The 21,816-nt window shown below is 38.9% G+C and overlaps 1 protein-coding gene across 1 annotated transcript; it reads right to left on the reverse strand.

Moving 5' to 3' along the window:
• Window positions 1-15,941: 15,941 nt before the first annotated feature.
• Window positions 15,942-21,773, reverse strand: ADRA2A (adrenoceptor alpha 2A). Its single transcript, XM_026667410.2, has one exon. It carries the CDS (start codon window positions 21,067-21,069, stop codon window positions 19,705-19,707), a length of 1,365 nt encoding a protein of 454 aa, XP_026523195.2. The 5' UTR covers window positions 21,070-21,773; the 3' UTR covers window positions 15,942-19,704.
• Between the last annotated feature and the right edge of the window lie 43 nt (window positions 21,774-21,816).

Raw genomic sequence — 21,816 nt, forward strand, 5'->3', positions numbered from 1 at the left:
AGAGAGAGAGAGAGAGAGAGAGAGAGAGAGAGAGAGAGAGGAGAGAGAGAGAGAGAGAGAGAGAGAGAGAGAGAGAGAGAGAGAGAGAGAGAGAGAGAGAGAGAGAGAGAATCATACTGTATTAAGTATACTTACAAGACATGGTACAATATTAATAACCATAAACAGTGGGATATTTTCCTGCCTACACAGTATTGATTTATATATAGGTATATAAATGCACTGAAATAATTAAGTTACATATTTTTGGTTGTTGTTGTTTTCTTGCAGATTCTGAGCATTTTGCTAATATAAATATTTAAAAACATGCACAATTGAAATGCACTGAATTAGAAGCTATAACAAGCTTTATATTCACTGTGTTTGAATTGTGCGTGCTTTTTAAATATTTCTGCAGTTATTCTACTTAGCCATGAACTGGGCATCTAATCAGTTGTAAAAGTAATCTGTTGACTTCATTGTAGGGAAAATTCTTCTGCCTCTTATTATCCTTGAAAAGAAATTAATATAGCACACATGGTTTATCGCATACAATTTATGTATTACTTATCTTACTAGATTTTCTCTTACAAGGTTTTCTTGGTTTCTTCAATCATCTTTTTATGGAAGAGTACATTTTATCTTATCTTATTATTTTATTATCAGAGCCTGGTCTCCTAGGAATCTGTTAGAAAATAAGAAGTTGCATTCAGTTTCCTTGATTATGCAGCATAGTCAATGTCATTTTTCATGCAGCATTTGTGGCTTTCAAAGAAATGCAATAGAATTGTTCAGGTGAAACCATATGCTCAACAAAGTATGGTATATTTTTCATTTAAAACATACTTCTGAATAAATCTCTGTATTTATCAGCTCTCATAAACTTCTTTGGAAGGACTAACCATTGCAAAGCATTTCACTGGATGAACTTCAAACTACTTTCCTGTGCATATTAATAAACTGTACACTTAATGAAATTATATCATTTCCAGAATGCAAAATGAACATATACTCTCCAACTGTACTGTTTGGAAAAGAAAAAGACCTATTTGCTATCCCTGGTTTTACATGATTTAATATAATGGGTATGTTAGATATCTGACATTATAAGCTTTCCTGTATATTTCCTTTCTGAATCCAGCAATATAGATGAATATACATTGTCTTGCTTGTTTGATAGAACACTTGCACTACAATAAGATCTTCATTTCTTTTTTAAATAAGAAATTAAAGAAAAGCAATAGAACTTTGCTTGGGTATGAAATAAATCATACTGAAGTCAAAGCATTAAAAAAAACTCTTAACAGTTTTCATTACCAAGTAATATTTTGTGATCAGACATGGCTGGAATTGGTTCTGTATCAGTGCAAAGTCAATGTGTAGAAATGCCCTTTTTGTCTGAGCCTCACAAAAAGATTAATTAAGTTTCTATCTGTATCAGGATGGAGGGACAGAGAGGGAAAAGGAGAGAAATGTATATATTACGATGAGCTAGGAGTAAGAGAAAACTCATTCCTGCACTTGGGAACTGATAAGTGGTTTGTACCACAGATGGGCCAAGCAGAAAGTACAATTCAGTTGACAAAAAAATAATAAAAAGGAAAATTACATCCCTGTGTTGTTGCCTGTCAGCCACCAGCCCCTCCAACAGCCGAATCAGAGGAGGAGATGGAGGTATGGGAGTCAGGATCAGCATCAGGGCAACCCGGGAGCTCCAAGGGGGAAGAGGAAATGGAGCTGGCAGATAGGGAGGCAGGGGTGGAGCCTGGTCCATCCATCAGCCTTGGATGGAGAGTTGACAGCTCTCACATCTGGAGGTGGTTGATGAAGAAGAGGAGGAATAGCTGGATCCAGTGCCTGATGCACGACTGTGCAAGCCAGAGAAGGGGAAAGCAATGGAAAGCTGAGGGCTGATCCTGGGGAAGGAAGACCCACTGCTGCTAACAAGGCCCCAGCTCTGGAAATAAAAGGCAGGGGCGGAGATGAATAGAAGTGGCAGACAACTATCATTTTCCAGCTGGACTTATTAGCCTGAGAGAGAAACTTTTTGCTGGGGCTGCTGTATTTGGGGAGCTGGGTCAGAACACCCTGGAAAGGATACAGAAGGTAGAACTAAAAAAGAACACACTATATTCCTAGCATCGTTTTTTTCCCCCCTTGAGTTACGTATAATGTTAGCTCTTTTCTTGAGTTAGGTGTAATGTTAGCTGTTTTTTTCTTGGCTATGGCACAATTTCAACAGCAGTATGTAGTACTGCACAATATCTTACAATATTGTTGTGAAATATTTCTACTGCTAAGGGCACTCACAGATCTTATATATTGAGAGTCACTTCCAAAAAAGTAGGAAGGTCCCTAATCATGCATAAGTCCTTTAAAAAACAACAATCACAAATTCCTAAGCCTGAAACAAGTAAAGATGCTGCCAGTGCAGTGATTTTTGGCAACATCTCTTTTTCCTAATGATGATGAAGAGGACTAGCATGTTCCGCAGCATTAATTTAAGCCTGAGGGTTAAAGAAGAATATCTAATGGTGATGGTGACAGCTTTGTTAATTCTCTCACTCCCAGCATTCCTAAATAGCTTCACATCTGGCACAACCAAAAGAGGATTCAAAAGTCTGTATCATTCTGAACATCCCCGAATGTCAGGCACCAGCTGGAGATGCTTCAAGGCATGAGCAGAGTACAAGGCAGATCAGATTTAGATTCATACGTATGCATAGAGTCTCTTTGCTCCTTGAAAATGCAGGCCTCAAATGTTAACCTACTTGAAACAATCCTTCTTCACTGTGCATTCCATTTCATAAACTTACATTCATGCTGCACATTCGATATTGCCTTGAAAGACCTGGAAATTGTTCCTCAATGGATTCTGTAGTTTTCAGTCTCTTCATTGGCCCCATCATGTATACAGGTAGTCCTTGACTTACCGACCATAACTGAGCCCAAAATTTATGTTGCTAACTGAGACATTGGTTAAGGGAATTTTGCCCGATTTTACAACATTTCTTGTTGCATTTGTTAAATGAATCACTGCAGTGTTTGTAACACGGTTGTAAAATTAATCTAGCTTCTCCATTAACTTTGCTTGTCAGAAAGTTGAAAAAGGTGAACATGTGACTTGCAAACTTTTGTATGCAAGTTAAACTTACTTCTGATATTTAAAGAAACAAAACATTTGATTACTTCCCCCAGAAAGGTTGCTGACTGTTGCCTTGTTATTGTTATCCTTATTGTTTTTTCTCCTACAGATCCACTCCTCTTTATACTCTGAATACACGGAATACAATAACCTTGCAAATACCACAATCATTTCTAAAACATGTACATGACTTAAATACATTACGGAAAACTTCAGCACAAAATACAATTAAACTTAAAGGAGAAAAAGACAACCCAAGGACAGGGTCCAATTGCCTTAATGTGTTTACTGAAGTGCAGGGATGAAAATATTGCATTTCTAGTCAGACTTCCTCTTACCCTCAAGGGCAGCCCACACAGAGTTCATTTTCTGTAAAACAGGAAGTAAAATACAAGTACAGGTGGTCAAGTTATCCTTGTGCGAGAATGGCCATAGATCAGCAAACAGATGAAATATCCCTAGTGTAAAGGGGAGATGTATTCAAGTTTTATATGTCTCCTTCTTCAGGGGAAATGGCACCCCAGTTTGTAAAGGATATGTTAATTAATTCTTGACAATTTGCAGCAGGTTCATTTCAGTTTTATAAAATTAATTATTCCACATATGACTGGAGTCTCACAATGAAATGCTATGCAGGTAGCCTTTCCTTACCAACTCCCTTGTTTGCAACTGTTGCAGCATCCTCTCAGCCATGTTACTTTACAACCAGCAGGCATTTATGATCACTGCAATATCTTGTAGACACATGATCACTATTTGTGCCCTTCACAACCAGCTTTTGACAAGCAGAATCAATCAAGAAATGAATAGGAAAATTACAATCCCAAAGATGCTTTTTCAGGAAGCAACTGGACTTTCTGGTTTTTTCTTTGAAGATGTTTCACTTCTCATCCAAGAAGCTTCTTCAGTTTGAAGAAGTACCTTTGGGACAACCATGACCTGGATAACTGAGAATCTCCAGAGACAGGAAATTTGCAAGTTGCAGTCACATGGATTCTTGCTTAAAATAACCTATGATGACTTGGTTAAAACGATTAAAATTGTTTGACCCTGTAGCTCCTATGAAAGTGGACATGATCTTAGGGAATGAGAGTTCATCCATCTGTGTTTTAGACCCAGGCCCCTTACCCCAATTTATAAAAGTCTTCCAAAATGCTACTTGGTGTATGCTAAGTGGTGCCATGGCTTTAAGGAAACTGTGGTTTGCCTCCTTCTTAAGAACTAAGTTAAATTTACTTTTGATATTTAAAGAAACAAAACATTTGATTACTTCCCCCAGTAAAGTTGCTGGCTGTTGCCTTGTTATTGTTATCCTTATTGTTTTTTCTCCTACAGAACCACTCCTCTTTATACTCTGAATACACGGAATACAATAACCTTGCAAATACCACAATCATTTCTAAAACATGTACATGACTTAAATACATTATGGAAAACTTCAGCACAAAATACAATTAAATTTAAAGGAGAAAAAGATAACCCAAGGACAGGGTTCAATTGCCTTAATGTGTTTACTGAAGTGCAGGGATGAAAATATTGCATTTCTAGTCAGACTTCCTCTTACCCTCAAGGGCAGCCCACACAGAGTTCATTTTCTGTAAAACAGGAAGGAAAATACAAGTACAGGTGGTCAGGTTATCCTTGTGCGAGAATGGCCAAAGATCAGCAAACAGATGAAATATCCCTAGTGTAAAGGGGAGTTGTATTCAAGTTTTATACGTCCTCTTCTTCAGGGAAAATGGCACCCCAGTTTGTAACGGATATGTTAATTAATTCTTGATTGTGGTTTGCCTCCTTCTTAAGAACTAAGTCCTACAGTTAGTGAAGAGAAACCAAAAGTACACATATAGACTGGGTGAAACCAGGCTCAATAGCAGTAATTGTGAGAGGGATCTTGGAGTCTTAGTGGACAACCAGCTAAATATGAGCCAGCACTGTGCAGCAGCAGCCAAAAAAGCTAATGCAATCCAAAGTTGTATTAACAGAGGGATACAGTCAAGATCAAGGGAAGTACTAATACCACTCTATAAAGCCTTAGTAAGACCACACCTAGAGTAGTGCATCCAGTTTTGTTCACCACATTATAAAAAAGATGTTGAGTCTCTAGAAAAAGTAGAGAAGAGCAACCAGGATGATGAGGAGACTGGAGGCTAAAACATATGAAGAATGGTTACAGGAACTGGGCTTGGCTAGTCTAGTAAAGAGAAGGACCAGGGAGACATGATAGCAGTCTTCCAATATTTGAGGGGCTGCCACAGGGAGGAAGAGGTCAAGCTATTTTCTAAAATGCCTGTAGGCCAGACAAGGAATAACGGATGGAAACTGAACAAGGAGAGATTTAACCTGGAAATAAGGATAAACTTTCTGACAGTGAGAACAATCAATCAATGGAACAGCTTGTCCTTGGAAGTTGTGGGAATGTCATCACTTAAGACCTTCAAGAAGAGATTGGACTGCCATTTGTCAGAAATGGTGTAGGGTCTCCCGCTTGGGCGGGGGTTGGACTAGATGACCTACAAGGTCCCTTCCAACTCTGATTATCTGTAAACTACATGCAACTATAATATACCATTTCTGTGTTGTCTCCAACTTCCTCTTTTTCAAGAAAGTTATTGAGAATGTGGTGTCATGCAACTTCAGATGATTCTGGATGAAACAGATTGCCTGGACCTTCTGAAACTGGAATTCAAGTCTAGACATGGTTTAAAAATGGCATTGGTTATGCTTTTCAATGATCTTTGGCAGGAGCAGAATGGAGATCACGCATCTTCTTGCATCTTGTGATGACCCAGGGTGGGATACAAAATAAACACAGACACAAAAAAACAGATAAATCCCCTTTTATTCCTTCAGTTTGCTTCCAAGCTCCAAATATCCTTGACTGACGACAAAAATTCTCACACAAGCAGTTACAAGAAGGAAGAAATGCTGTTTAAATTATAAAGAGTAAAAAACAATACAAACCAGGCAAGATAAGGGCTTGAAGACGTCTACAGATATCAGAACACACGCTAGGAAGGACGCCAAACTCAGAGAAGAACAATATACTAGATATATTTCCACGCTTTGTTTCCAGCACTCCCCCGTACGCAAGTCCATCCTCTTATCCAGCTGTCACAGCTGCAGCCCATGAAGAGGATCAAGGGCCTCTCCTCCCCAGTAGACCACGTCTCTCCCTTATCCTCTCCTCCCTGTGTGCCCTAGGATGAAGAGGGGATGGGCCTGGGTCCTCCTCTGACTGCTCAGCCGGCCTCTGCCCTTCCCCAGCCTCCTCCACCACCTCTGGAGCCACACTTCCACTCCCTGTCGGCTGTTCCTGCTCTCCCTCAGAGTCAGTCTCCACACATCTGTCCTACCTTTACTCTAAAGTGACCTCTCAGAAACTTTTGGAATGGCTCTGGGGGCTGGGAGTTGGAAACACTGTGTTGTCCAAGAATGTTTTCATTCAGTGTTGACTGGGAGCAAGAAGTTCAATCCTTGGCCCCTGTGTGTGGAATTCCGCAAGGGTCAGAGCTATCTGAATTCATGTTTAACAATTACATGAAACCACCAGGGTAGATAGAGTGTACAGGGTGAAATATCATCATTATGCTAATGATATTCAATTGTACATCTCTGCCTGTGGTGAGTTAAATTATAACACAGCTGCCCTCCTGCTGTTGAGGTCTGGATAGAGAGCAACAGGCTAAAATTGGATAGGGAATAACAGATTAAAACTGAACCCTGGAAACACAGAGCTCTTTGGTTAGGGCTCCTAGGTTCTTGGTGAATTACCATCTCTAGTCATGGATGGCGTTGCACTGCCCCAGATAGATCCAGTGAGTAATGTGAGGGTTCTCTCTATTTATGATACCAGATCTACGAATAAATGAAAGTTGTGGCCAGCGGGGCCTTTGCCCAACTGTGTGGTTGTGCAACAGTTGTGCCCGTTCCTGGACCAATTTGCCCTTCTTACAGTCACCAACACCTGGTGATCTCCTATTCAGAATATTGCCTGCATTCTATGTGGGACTGCACTAGAAGAGTATCCAGATGTTTCAGTTGGTTCAAAATATAGCACCCACAGTTTCACACAAGCCTAGATTTGTGCCTGTGTCACCCCTTTTGTGAGAACTTCATTGCTTACTTATTTGCTTCTGAACACCAGTCAATGTTCTGGTTATCACTTTTAAAGCCATATATGGCTTGGAGGCAGGTTATTTGAAGGACTGCCTTTCTCCAGTTATTTCTATCCAGCCCACCAGGATGGGAATGCAAACCATATTGTGGAAGTATCCATTATGGAAGTATACCTGCTGCGACCCAAAAAAAGGGCCTTCTCAATGATGGCTTCCTCCCTATGGAATATCATTCACTTAGAAATCAAATTAGCCTCTATCTTGTTACTTTTATGGAAGGCTCTGAAGATGTTAGCAGGCCTGGAGATCCCAAATTGACACAGAGCCAATGAAGTTAATATATCTGTTATCATTGCAACAGTGTGATGGTGGGAAATTATGTTTTGGATTTTAATTCTGTAAGCAATCAGGAGCACTCGTGTTTGATTTGGGAAGCTTTATATATTTCTTTAATAAATAAATAATTTCTCATTTCTGAATGTTAAATTCCACTGAGTTCATGGAAGCTTATTTCTAGTTGCATATAAGCAATTAGGTTCAAAAACCTTTAGATATGCTTTTGATTTTATGCAGCACTTAGAGTCTCTGGAGAAAGCTAGTTTATACATCACATTATTACATTAATTATAACTCCAGTGATTAGTTCAACTCTGCATTAATACCAAAGGACACTTCATAGAATGGCATATTTATTTGTAAAAACTGTACACTGAGATAATTTTTAAAAGGAGAGGGGAGGGGAGGTCTGCTGTAATTTATAAAGCCTTCTTATTTTCATACCTTTAGTTTATATTTGAATAACCTTCAATTTGCAATAGAGATGGGAAAACTTTTGTGTTAGAACTGATAAGATGGGTATCCATTTCACATTTTACACTTAAGTTGCAAAATGTAGTGCAAAAGTGAATCATTCAACTGCTACCAATATTTGCCATTTGTAAGGTTACCCATGGAAGCCATTTCTGATATAACATATTGAGAGATGCCAGTTTAAAGTGTTCATGTTAATTGGAATAGGTGTTAATGTTAAAAAATGCTAGACTTGTCTCAAGAACAAATCTCATATCTAATGTCAACTTGTAAAGCATCCCTGGCTTGCTCTCGAATTGCCATAAGAAGTGGGGGGGAGAGCTGATGGAGCAGTTCAGTTACTATGACCAGAAGCACATTCCACGCATATCTTTTTCCAGATTGTGTCCCAGGTTACCAGTCCCAGCCAGAGAGGCGTGTTTTCATTGGAGAATGTGATTTATGACACACCCTGGGAGTAGGGGGGAAACAGGGTCATAGGTGGGCAGTAAATTACATAGGGCAGAGCCGACTGCACTTGGGAAAAGTGCCAACATGTTGCTCCTAATAAATAATTGGAATTCTTTTGATACTTGGCTCAAGGCTCATGAATTAATTAGGGTATCTGTTGGAACCCTGACATCTATCACATTGTTTATTGTATTTATTATTAACGTTCTCAACCTTATTTGCTTAAAATAAAATTGGGTCATTAGTTTTTTTCCAAAACAAAAGCACACCTCTGATTTCAAGAAAAGAATCAAATAATTCATTCCCTCTGGCTTCCATTTCTGAGGTTGGAAAATCTTGGAAAACTGGAAGAGGGACATTGTGAACATTGAACTGAGAAATTTCTGTAATCAAATTTTCCTGGTATTTGTCTGCTAAGATTGATTCAATTTAGGACAGTTAAATCGCTGTCCCAAATTTATTCCCACCTATAACTGAAAGATTTTTCTCCCAGAAAGAAAATCAGTGTACTTATCCTCACTGCTTACAACAAGCTGATCGTCTAGAAAAGAATTGATGGAACATTTCATTCAAAATAGCAGAACCTTCTGTTGTTTACATATTCCAGTTCAAGCTCTAGCAAATCCTCAAAGCATTCCCCAAGCAACATGGAACTAGACAAAGTAATCTCAGCAGTCCAGATTTTGTTAAACTGTAACACAAAAACATTTTATTTGTAACCAGATTCACATCCTTAAATTATGTAATTGCATCTGCTAGAAATAGTAAGACCTATTTAAAGATGGCCTACCTAAATACACATGTGCCCTCTAAACAAATTTAACAAATATATTATAAACCTTTCCTACTGGATGTTGAGTAGGTTAATCGCCATTAAATATTAAATTTTATTAGTAAGAAATCCCTGTAATCTACAACAATGGCAAGAATTTATTTATGAAAATAATAAAGTTTGGATATATATATATATATATGGCAAAAATAACATACTCAAGTCACAAAGTGAAAGTTGTCAGCATTCATCAGAAATCATACCAATTTCCAATACATCACTTTTCCATTGTATCAAAATATGTCCAAACTAGATGTACACTGCCAGTTGATTCAATATCTCTCAATAACATATTTGGCCATTATTCTAATTTCAAGTAGAAATTCAGGATTCTAAAACTATCTATCTTTCTCCTACAACCAAGATGCACAGGCCACTTGTTTTATTTTCTTGGGACAGTAGTGAGTGTTGCCATTGAGATTAACTTCTGTTAAGACTGATTTGCAGAATGTTGGCAAGAATCAGTACTGTATGTCTCTCTGTCGCCACTCCAGGAAGGTTTTTTCCAAAGGTTATTTGGTAAAAATGGGGAAGGTAGGAACAATTGCTGTTATCAGGCTGACATATCCCAGACTGTCCAGGATAGAAGGAGAAAGAATGGCCTTCAGAGAAGAGCTGCTACCAAGAAAATGGTCAGAAAAAAAGAGTAGAATCCAAAGCAGGATGTAACCTCTCAACATCTCAGCAAGCTCCACCCTAACTCTCACCAAAAAAAAATGGAGAGGGGAAGTACATTCAGATTTGAAAGATTCTGTAACTATAGTTTATAAGAAAAAACATACTGACTTACATAACATTAAAATCTGATCTACCTTGTGGGGCTAAAGCCAGGTGGAGAATTGATTACTTTCTCTCTTCAGGAGAGAAATCTCTACCATTGACCTCACCCCTTTCCTAAGAGGTCTGTAGGGGGCGTGCATAAGCGCACCAACGTGCCTACCGTCCCTGTCCTATTGTTTCTCTATTCTTTATTTTTCTTATATATACCCATTTCATGTATTCACAACTATGTATACACTTATACTTATTATCTTGGAAACAATTGACAAATCAAATAAATAAATAAAAATAAATAAATACTGTTATTTTTCACAGCACCTGTTCTGTGGAACGTCATTCTCCTGAGATGTGGAAGGTCCCATCCTGTTAGAAATCTGAAAAGGTTTAAAATTTATCTATTCTCTCAAGAATAGAGCTAGGATGTTAAATGAGTTCGGCTATATTGCATTTGGATATATTTTACTTGTACGCCTCCCAGAGTCTGTGTGGGAAATGGGCGGTTTCTATATTTGATGAATAAATAAATGCTTAAAAGATCTTGGCTACATTTATTAATGTTATGTAGGAGAAGAACAAGTAGAGCTGGGGGTGGAGTTAAATGACTAATCATCCTAGAGTCACTATGCCCCCATAAACATTCTAAGTCCAGCTCCTATTGAATTCCATTGAACTTTATCTGGCCAATTTAGTATTTATTTGACTAGCTTCTTGAGTATAGGCTTGAATATAGTAATAGCAATAGCACTTAGACTTGTATACTGCTTCATAGTGCTTTACAGACCTCTCTAAGCGGTTTACAGAGTCAGCATATTGCTCCCAACAATTTTGGGTCCTCATTCTATCCACCTCAGAAAGATGGGTTAAGTCAACCTTGAGCCTGATGGGATTTGAACTGCCAAATTGCAGGCAGCAGACAGTCTGCAGTACTGCACTCTAACCACTGCGCCATCGAGGCTCTATATCTTTTGCAGTGCAACTTAGCACAGGATCCTGATCCTTTGCACCTGACATTAACCTAGTCAACTAAAATTCTATATTAAGTGTACCAGATAAGGGTCAATGTAATTCAAGAGTTGGACATTTTGAGGGAACATAACAACTCTAGGCTGATGACTTGTTTAACTCCACTTCCCATTTCTGTCTGCTCTTCTATACTATTTTTCTAAATTTGAAGTGTTCTTGTTATGACTTTAAATTATTCTTCTCCACACAAAATTGTGGAAATGAAAGGAGTGACCATAAAAATTATATAAATAAAAAACAATGTTAATGTTGTTGTATACTCCTTCTACAACATTAGAAATCTAGTCATCAATTCCCATTTAGCTGATAAAAGGCTGACAAATACTGGATGGTATGAAAGTGTTTATGTACTGAAATATATATTAAAAAAGAAAAGGTGAACTCTTGTGATATGCTTCCCAGTAGGGACCAATCTATCAGATGTTTTAGGAGAAACATATAAATATTTCAACTTGTAGAAATTGTTCACATCCTCTTAACAAGGAGAAACTCCTTTTCTTCTCTCTTCGGTGACGGGTGCAAAGTTCTGTGATAGATGCAAAGATGTGCAGAAAATTCTATCGTTTGCTTGTTTGTTTCTAGAACCCTAACCTAGATCAGTTTAGAATCAAATAAAATCTGCTGGCTTATGATATAGAGGCAAATTCTTATTGCACAAGCTAATGAGCTTATAGGTTACACATATTTGTCCCTTTTAACACCACTTTGAACTCCACCAATAAGAGCTTCATACCAAGTTTTTTAGAAGCGGTTTGCTCTTTCCTTCTTCTTAGGGCTGAAAGTGACTGGCCCAAAGTCACCCAATTGGCTTTATGCCTAAGGTAGGATTAGAACTCAGGATCTACTGGTTTCTAGCCTGATGCCTTAACCATTACAGCAAGCTGGCTCTTAAAATGAGTATTTGTTGCTAAAAAATCTTTTTTGCTCTGTGCAGTGATTAAAAAAAATACTATCAATGCTTAACAGCTTTTCACAATCCTGTATCCAAGTAGCATATGATTAAGAATAAACAAACTGTACCAAGGAGAATCAGATAAAATCCAAAAATCCTTAAACTCACATGCAACTGTAGTGTTTGTGCAAATGGTAACTGAAAGCTACATGAAGGGAACACTCTAAGTGAGCAAACTCAGGAAGTTTCAATGACACGTTTGGTTAGCCTACATACTGCTGATATTCAATTTCATGTTAACAACAAGTGCAATTAAGGAAGAAGCAAGTTTTTCTCCCTATCATTTGCCTACAGTCTGATGTTTGTCTTGGGGAGGGAGAGAAGGGAAGGAAGAAAGGAAGGGAGGGAGGGAGGGAGGGATGAAGGAAGGAAGGAAGGAAGGAAGGAAGGAAGGAAGGAAGGAAGGAAGGAAGGAAGGAAGGAAGGAAGGAAGGAAGGAAGGAAGGAAGGAAAATTTCTACTTTAATCCAGGAAAGTATTAAGTTGAATGGATGTTAGGTAGAAAACTAAATGAAACAGTAACTGAGAATCCTGCCATGTTTCTGACTGTAATAAAGAAATTATCTGCAGGGACTTTGAACTTTCCAAAAGATGAATAAACAAAAAAAAAAACAGTGGATTATTCTTAGGACACAACTCATTCTCTCAAGTGCCAGTTGCCATGAGCAAAGCCACTGCCGGATTCTTCACTGTGTTTTATGTTGGTAAGTGAATATGTACACATCATAGCAGACACACCAGCCCCTAAACTTTAAGTTTAAAGCTTGAGGTTGGCTCTCATTATAACGTACATCAGCACATAAGGTGATTGTCCAAAATCTCTAAACTGTTGAAATCTGCAGTCAGACTATTGTCTGGTAATTTAGGACAAAACTGCTTCAAATATACTGACTTCTGGTGGTTTCAGATATCAGTATAGCACACTGGCTTCATCCCTCTTATTTCTAAATAGCATACTACAACTACATAAAAATAGGTTGTTAGGAGTTCCTACTTGAAGTTTTTGTCAGCAGAAGTAAAGTTAGTGAGACAAAGTAGAGAGAGGCAAGACGGAAAGTTACATCAGAAATAAAATGGTGGGAGAATTTTTTTTACTATTACTGAGCCTGAAATCTAATTTCAGTATTTCCATCCTTTGCAATCTGCCTATACTATTTCCCTGACAAAGAGGTGTCCCTTCAAAACACACTGGGTCTCGGTTATAGTAAAATATGCTTTTGTTTGCTATCTGTTTCATCCTTCCTCAAAAAAAAGAGAGAGGATCTTTTGAGTTGTGAAACCTGCAGATTCAAGTAGGATTGGAATAAAGGATTTATTTTATGTAGCATATGGCACCTTACATATTTAAATTGGTTACATTTCTCCTTTTCCCAAAGCAGATTTTTTTTAATCTGATGATTGCTGAAACAATTTTCTGACTACAGCTGTTTGGAGTGACTTATTAATATAATTGTTTTCATTTCCTTGTAGCAATCTTTTGCTTCAAAGCTACCTGATTTAATCATATCCCCAACATTTTAATTCATTTAGCAATGCCCTGACATTGGACTAACAAATTTTGGCAGTCAGATTTCAGCCGTGTAAGTGGAAATGAGACACAGGCTTTTAGAAGGCCTTTACCGCTCAGCTAGCCAAAAATCAGTTATTCAAAGCTAATTTCAGTCATTTTGGGAGGTTTGGAGGGCTTTTAAATCAGTGGGAATAGTACTGGGATTACCATATACAAAACTTCGGAAAAGATTCCAAAATAAAGACCCCAAAAATTTGTTTAACCTAACACACATTGTGGTAATAAAATTTTACCTCACCAGATGGCCTCCAGAATATTGAGGTGCTGAATTGTACCCCTAACACTCTCCAACCTTTCCTAAAGAGATAAAGGAACATGGAGGTGAGCTAGTCTTCCCTCTTCAAAGTGGGTCTCATTGCTTTTATAATTCTGCAGACTCTACCATTTATGGTAGTGGTGCAAATCTAAGCCCATGTTCCTGCCCCAATGGCTATACCTGCTTAGAAACCAAAGGCTAGCCTGGACCCTTGGTTACACAATCATTCCGATGATTTTGGCTGGATGGAGTCTGCTGAATCCAGAGCATAGTGCTCAGTGCATAAATCTTTGATGACTTTACAAGGAGTGGAGAACATGTACATTGTAGCTGCTGACTTTCTTCTTGGGTACAGTAATTTGGCAAGTAGGTTTTATTTTCTGAGTGGCAGAAATATCTTCTGAATCCCCTTGCTGAGATTTACTGGCAGAGCTTTAAGGTAATTATACCACAACTATGTGTGTGGTTTTGCACTGATTTACCAGACGCAACTCTTGGAGAGTGTTCAGTGAGAGTGCTCAACTGAAAGAGCAGCTTGGAAGCATTTAAGCAATTTGAGCATTATAGATATTTTAGCACAGGGCTCCTGAGTTTAGCTAGAGTATTAAGCACAGGCAACATGGCTTCTGCTGTGTAATAGTGTAGTTGAGCCTTGCATTTAGAGTTCAAGAAGGACATTAGTTAAACTTCAGAGTTAGGGAAGTTCGGATGTGATATTTAATAGGGGCAGTATAGTGAGTCCATGTTAATCTTTTGATAAATTTGATAATTAATTTCTAACCAATCCTGTTTTATAATCCTGTAGTTCCTTATCCCTTGATTATAACTATATCCTATTTTCTTTGTTTCGCCCATGGAATGATACTGAACATGCCCACGTGAGTTTGATCTGGCTTTGCAAACCTCTAATAAATATTTGCAGATTAAAGGATTCTGGTGTCTTGCTTGAGTAGAGAATGAACCTCAGCTTGGATCACTTGAGAAGGGACAAAAACTTGCAAGTTGTAAACAGAAGAGAAATAAATTCAGAAGTTCCTTTTTACAGATTTTTACTCTTCTTTTCACTGAACTTTTTATTGCAGTTGATCATTTTATGTCTTTTGTAAATTATAAAACTGCTATATAAGTAGAAATAGCTTTTCCTTCTTTTTTACTCAAGGCCTTTTATTTTGCATGATGACTTTTAGACTGCAAACCTGAAACCAGGATATATTTTTTTTCTTTCTTAATGACCTTTATAAGCTCTTCTGGGAACCTTTTTCAGCTGAACAGCACAGTAAAAATGTTTTAAATAAATGAGTAGATTGGGAATTATGATTTAAGGCTATACGTTTCCTAGCTCCCTTCACAGAACTATCATTTCCTTGCAGTTAATGAATTAAATCTAAAGTCTTATTAAGAAATCAAGTATTAGTTTAGTACCAGTAACACAGTGGCATCTAGGGACTACAAGGAACAGACATCACATAGTAGAGATTGTAAAAATTACTGCCCGTAATTTTGTTATCCATTTTTCATGTAGATAAAATGTTTCTGGGCTAAATCTTACAACCCAAATGGAATTGGGGATGTCTAATAAATAACTGATCTATCCTGCAGTTCTATCTTTTCTAAACACTATCAGGCATTTAGCTGGACACAAGCATTGTTTTACGCCAATAATCTCTGTTTGCACTTGACCTAATTAATCAGCAGTGCTTCCAGTTTGTACACTCCTGTTTAGAACAGTATTTCATGACACAAAAAGGGAGGGAACTGGAAAGGGAAAAATATAAAAAAAAAAACCTCAAACATGTGTTTGCCCTAATTTTTGGCCTTAAAGAGGTACATGAATGGATTTGCTCTGCTATAAGAAAGCACAATCATATCAAAAGCTTCTTAGAGCATAATAAAGCAGGCCACTGTTCGGTTTAACATGTGGTGTAACAATGATTAAATACAAGGGACCATGGCAATATGTGCTTGAAAAGGTCAGTTCCCATTTGCTGATTAAGTCTTGAAACCGAAAACAGAGATGACAAAGATCTACCATGCTTTAGAGGTGTCAATTTTATTCATTTATTTATAAATCCATTATGGCTATTTCTGTTTACATGTTACATTTTCTTAAAAAGGTCAAATGGCATGGTATTGAGGGATTGTTATACCAGATACAACTTTGATTTAGAAAGATACTCCAGAAATCACTTTATTTTTTCCAGTGTAAGGCATTTGTTTACTTGTTCATACAGTACATTTAATACCAGAACCCCAAAAATAAGCAAACCACATTCTCAAGCCAAGATCTTTTACAAGGCCAATTAACTTTTCCCTTGTGCTATTTCAGACCAAATGGCTAAATGTTACCATTTATTACACCATAAATCATTATTCAGATGATAAGAAGGCTCTCTAGGTTTTTTTCTGATGAGTTTCTGGAGACAGCCAATCCCATTCATCTAACTGAGGTCACTCCACTGCTGGAAGTACAGAAGCCATTTTTCTGCCTAAGAGCTCAGTGTGTGATCAAGGAATTTCATTAACACGGCCAGCTAAATAAGCCTTGAGTATATTTAATTTTCTCTGTATTTACTTATTATCATAAAATTGTAACAGTTCAAAGAGATATAGAAGCATCACATCTAATTCAACACTGCTGCGGACTTGTGGACTTTAAGTCCCAGAATTCCTCAACCAGCTAAGTCTTAAAGTTGCCAAGTTTGGAGACCCCTGCTCTAGAACATCTGAGAGAACACCATTTAGTTTGTTTGAAGACTTTTGGCAAAGATGTCAACCCTATCAGATAGACGAGACTAAGAAATGGACACCACCCAGATCTAAGCTACTTTATTGTAACAGCTTGTTGCAATAAAGTAGCTTATTTTGTAAGTCTGAATGTGCTACCTTCCTTTTTCATCTTGATGAAAATCAGTCAGACCACTGTCTGAGACACTTTCTCAAAGTACTTTCTTGACCTGGGCACCGGTTTCATTTATATGAATATCTTCCTTTTGTCCTTCAAGGCCATCCTGTTTATCTACTACATTCTATTTCTTTCTGTGCATCTCACTCCACTCAACTGCAGTTCATATCGTGAAGATATTTACCTGACATCTAATCCATGGCTGTCAAACTCGATCACAATGCTTTTTTTGACTTTGCACAGATCGGGGGATATGGCCTGCGTGTGATGCATCTGGCCTGTGGGCTGAGAGTTGGACTGGCTTAATCTAATCTGAACCTAGTTCCTTGTAGTTTTAAGCCATTGATTCTAGCCTTTCCCTCTGGCCTGAGTTTTAAGCTACTCTTTTTATATAATAAGAAAGCCATTTCAAAAGATTTCCCTACCTATTATGGATAGACCATTGCAAAGGTTTTATTTGGAAACTAACTGAAAAAGATGGTTCTCAATTTCCTATTTAAATTTGGATCTCTGCTTCTGATTACTGTGTAAAGTAATTTAGCAGTTAAATTCCTTGTTACAAACCATCTGTAAGGCTGGAAAAGCCAGCTAAATGGTTTGTGATGTTTCTATTCAGCTCCTTCAAGGCATTAGAAATACATCAACCTTCCCCAAATTGGGGTCTCCAAATGTGTAGGCTTATCTCCTCTGGAATTCTCAGCCTTCATGAACAACTCTGGAAATTTCAGCTCAAATATAGCAGGAAAACATGAAATTGGGGACATGCAAGATACAACACAATGCAGACAGATTGCCTCCATCAAAAAGAAAAATTTCTCCTTATCTATGTGTCCTGATTTTTCTGGTAAGAAGTGGGTATTAAAATTCCAAAATTCAAACGTCAATTACAACAAATAGGGGAAGTCACCCAGGCTTTGCACTATTATCTTGTTTTACTGCAACAGTAGACTTTCCCATTTTAAACTGAATGCAAGGAAAAGTGTATATTGACCCAGCAGCCTGATTCATAAACAAGGTCTGGCCTCAATCCTGCTAAATTGCAATACCTTTGCAACAGACTTATAATGGCAGCATTATTTTTAACCGTGTGCTGGTGTATTTATCCCTACGTCCCCATCACCCCCTTAGTTTGAGCCCTTGGATAGTAATACACATTTTAGAAACAGCTCCATATAAATAGTATGAATTTCCTTGCACTGGAAAATGAGTCTTTAAAAAAAGAAATTTTAAAGTCTGGGTTAAAAACACTTTATGCAAACATCTGTAATTAACTCTTCAATATTTTTTTAAAAAATGAGCTCTTAGACAAGTAACATATTAGTTGCTAATAACTTATTTTCTTTTCCCTTCTCTATTAACATTCTAGTTTTAGACTGACTAGGAGTGTCAGATTCATTTTTTTTATTTAAGAGATTGGATATGTATCCTTATATCCAAAGTGAAGGCATACAAGTCTGAAGACTGGATATCCATAATGTTCCATAGAGTAAGGTTGGCATGTTTTAAAGAAGGCCCTGTCATCCATATAAAAATTTCCACATAAAACAAGAACGTATCGACTTTATAGCTTTAAAAGGAAGAGTTTTTCCAGCATCATCAATTACAAAGTACTTAATCAGATTGTAAATTTAACTGAATATGTTGTCATAATATCGAAAATAAAATTCTTATGTTTTTTGCTTCCCTTTTAATAATTGTTTGATGAGCTGAGAAAATTAACTTGCAATAGGTATTTTGGGGGAAACAAACAAGGAAGATAGTTAATGATATTTTATCCTATGCCAACATGATTTTTTACATGCTACTATAATTCTATTCATTTTCTTTCTCCTTTATACTCATGTATAATATCATTCACTATGTGACTAATCAAAAGAGTTCTATAATCCAATTTTGCAGTTGGAAGAAATGATTTGTATAGTTTCATATTAGGTAAAAAGGAAGAAATGAAGTACATGAAAATATGTTTTTGTACAGGAGAGCTAGCACAAATGAAAATGTAAAAAAATCAGTGTGAATCAAAGAGCATTGTAAAGTAAACAGAGAATTTCATCTACAGTATCTATTTACAACTAGAGAAAGAAGTAAGTTGTACTGAACATATCTCAATGAAAGGATCACAAAGAAAGAATACTTTATCTTATATCTCTGAGGCCTTAGAAAGCTCAGCTTTTTGACAGTTCCTTTTCTAAGTATGAAATCCTTCATATTTGATTCTTTAAATTGGTACAGAATAAGAGATACAGCTTTTTAACAATACTGCATTTTAAAAAGACAAGACAAACATGATTTTTTTAAAAAACAAATACAGATAGTGAATACAATAAAACACTGGCCATTGTGTCAAAGCTTATATTACCAGTTGTTATATCTCAACATCCAGAACCATATTGGAAATTTTGGAATATTATAATATTATAATATTTGAAATCGATGAGATGGCAGCAGGGGTCCACTCAAATGTGTATCTTTCTTTTGCTTTTCATAGAGAATGCATGTCCTCAAGAAATATTTAAAACAGTTTAAAGCTAATTTTCCTATAAAAGTTAAAGATGCACAAATCTCAAAGATGCAATATCATAACGTCAGGGATCTTAGATGGAAAATAGAAAGAAAGTGCTTCTGAAAGATATGACTTACATTTTCCTTTCCCAGCCTCATTTGTTCAATGTGCTGAAATACATAGAAAGAACACACTAAAATAAGACTTTTGATCCATCCCTGGGCACCCATCCTGTTGGGTTCTGGTTGTGCACTAATATTTTAATTGTTTTATCTCACCTGAAGCCTTTGAAGAGTCAATGCTTAGTAATCAGACAAGGTGCCACCCACTTCCAATATCCTGTCAGAGCTGAACCTAAGACTTGCCTTTCAACAGATCCCCGCTTCACCCAATTCTTTTCCGGTCTATTCTGCAGAGAATTTTTTTAAAGGACCTCCTAAAGTCATGGTTGAAGATAGTATAGATGACAGGATTCAGGGAACTATTGCAATAACCAAACCAGAAGAAGAACTTGAAGAGGGTATCAGGAACCTCGCAGCTCTTACAAACAGCAGTCAATGTGTAAGTGAAGAAGAAAGGAAACCAGCAGACAACAAAAACTCCAATCACTACTGCGAGTACGAAGGTGAAGCGCTTTTCTCGGTTCTGTCTACCCCTCCATCGTGAAGCTTTGGCGTTCCTATCCTCTTCTACTTGATTAGGCAAATGGTCCCCAGGCTTAATCTGGCAGAGTTTGGTTTTGCCCTTACTTCTGGGGAGCCTTTCTGCTTTCCTAGACTGAGGAGTGTCGTTGTGCTCTGAAGAAGATGTGTCCTCCATGTCTATACCATTGACTTCTGCTTCCTGGCTTCCTCCTGCCAACGCTGTCTTCCCGCCATTGAGCTTGGTTATCGCAGGCATATCGTCTTTGTTATCCAGGCCATTTTGTCTCCTCTCACCAGTCTCCCCTTGCTTGTTGAGAGGCACTCGAGACCTTCTTTTCGCAATCTGGTAGATACGGATATAGACCAGGATCATGATAAGGCAAGGAGCAAAGAAGGAACCAATGCTGGAACAGATGATGTACCAGGTCTCCTTACTGATACTGCAGCTGAGCGACTTGTTATCAGGTTTCGATTCTGTTTGTTCGTGGAGCTGCTTCTCGGGTTCACCCTGCTTCATATTGGAGATAAGCGGTGGGAAAGAGATGACGGCTGAGATGACCCAAACCAGGAAGATGATGCTTTTGATGCGGCGTGGTGTGCGCTTGAGGTTGTACTCAATGGCCTGGGTAATGGACCAGTAGCGATCCAAGCTGATGGCACAGAGATGCACAATGGAAGAGGTGCAGAAAAGTACATCCAAAGCCAGGTAGATCTCACACCACACCTTGCCAAAATACCACTGGGGCATCAGTTCATTGGCAAGAGAAAAGGGAATGACCAAGGTGGCCACCAGGATGTCTGCTGAGGCCAAGGAAACCAAAAAGAGGTTCTGAGGCGCCTTCAGCATCCGGCTGGTGAAGACAGCAATGATGACCAATACGTTGCCAAAGATGGTGAAGATCATGAGCAGGGTGGCCAGGAAGATGAGGGCTAAGGTAGTGGGCAAGGGGTAATGAAGGCCCTCTTTCTGCCCACCCCCACTTCCATTCAAGCTCCCATTGCCATCCATGTGCTGTGGGTAGCTGTGCTCCAGCTGGAAAGAGGGCACGTGGGCCAGGGAAGCGAATCCCCCTTGCTCTGGGTACGGGCTCTTCAGCTTCAACATTAACCCAGCTTCATGGACGTCGCTTAAGACAGGCACACCCTGCGAAGAGGAGGAGATCCCGCGCCTATTTCCAGCGGGGCTGGTCCTTTCTGCAGGCGCCGGAAAGCCACCGATCCCAATCAGGAGCAAGAGAAGCGGCTTGGCTCAGCTTCCATAACTGCCCCCCGCCTCCGTTTCAGTCATCGCAGACCGGCAGGGCGACCGGGGCTCTCTCTCTCTCTCTCCTTCCTTCTTTCCTTCCTTCCTTCCTACTCCCTCAGATTTTCCTACAAAGTCCAGCCGAGACTGGAGGGGGGGGGCGGGGTTGGGGCTCTTCAAGAGGCCATTCGCGGCAGGCGGAGCGGGAGTCAAAAGTTGCTTCTTACCTTCACCCCGCGAGAGGAAAGGAGAGGACGGGACCTCCGCGGGAGGCAGGCGGCGGAGAGGGAGCCTGGCTTCTCCCGGCCGAGCAGCTCCTGCATGGGGGCGACGAAGGGCGCCGTCCTCGCTCGTAAGCCGCGCGAAGAGACGCCAGGAGGCAGCGGAGAGTCCCCGCCGCCGCGCGCTCTACAGATACAACCGGCCGCCAAAACGGAGAAGGGTTGGGGCTCAGGGTTGGAAACGGGATGCAAAGTCTCCTGCTCCTCCAGGAAGGCAGCGCTCGCTCTCTTGCCGAAGCTCAGCCCTTCTGGGCTCCCGGTTCACTTTATAGCCCCCGATCGGCTCGGCGGGTTCAGTGGCTGAGCGTCAGCGCCACGTGGGGAACAG

The sequence above is a fragment of the Notechis scutatus genome, chromosome 4 (assembly GCF_049901735.1).
Source record: "Notechis scutatus isolate UNSWTSFEM ecotype Mainland chromosome 4, rNotScu1.2, whole genome shotgun sequence".
NCBI lineage: Eukaryota > Metazoa > Chordata > Lepidosauria > Squamata > Elapidae > Notechis > Notechis scutatus.

Bases quoted from the DNA above. Each gene is read 5' to 3' on its own strand.
- ADRA2A (XM_026667410.2), bottom strand. From the start codon at position 21,069: ATGTTGAAGCTGAAGAGCCCGTACCCAGAGCAAGGGGGATTCGCTTCC.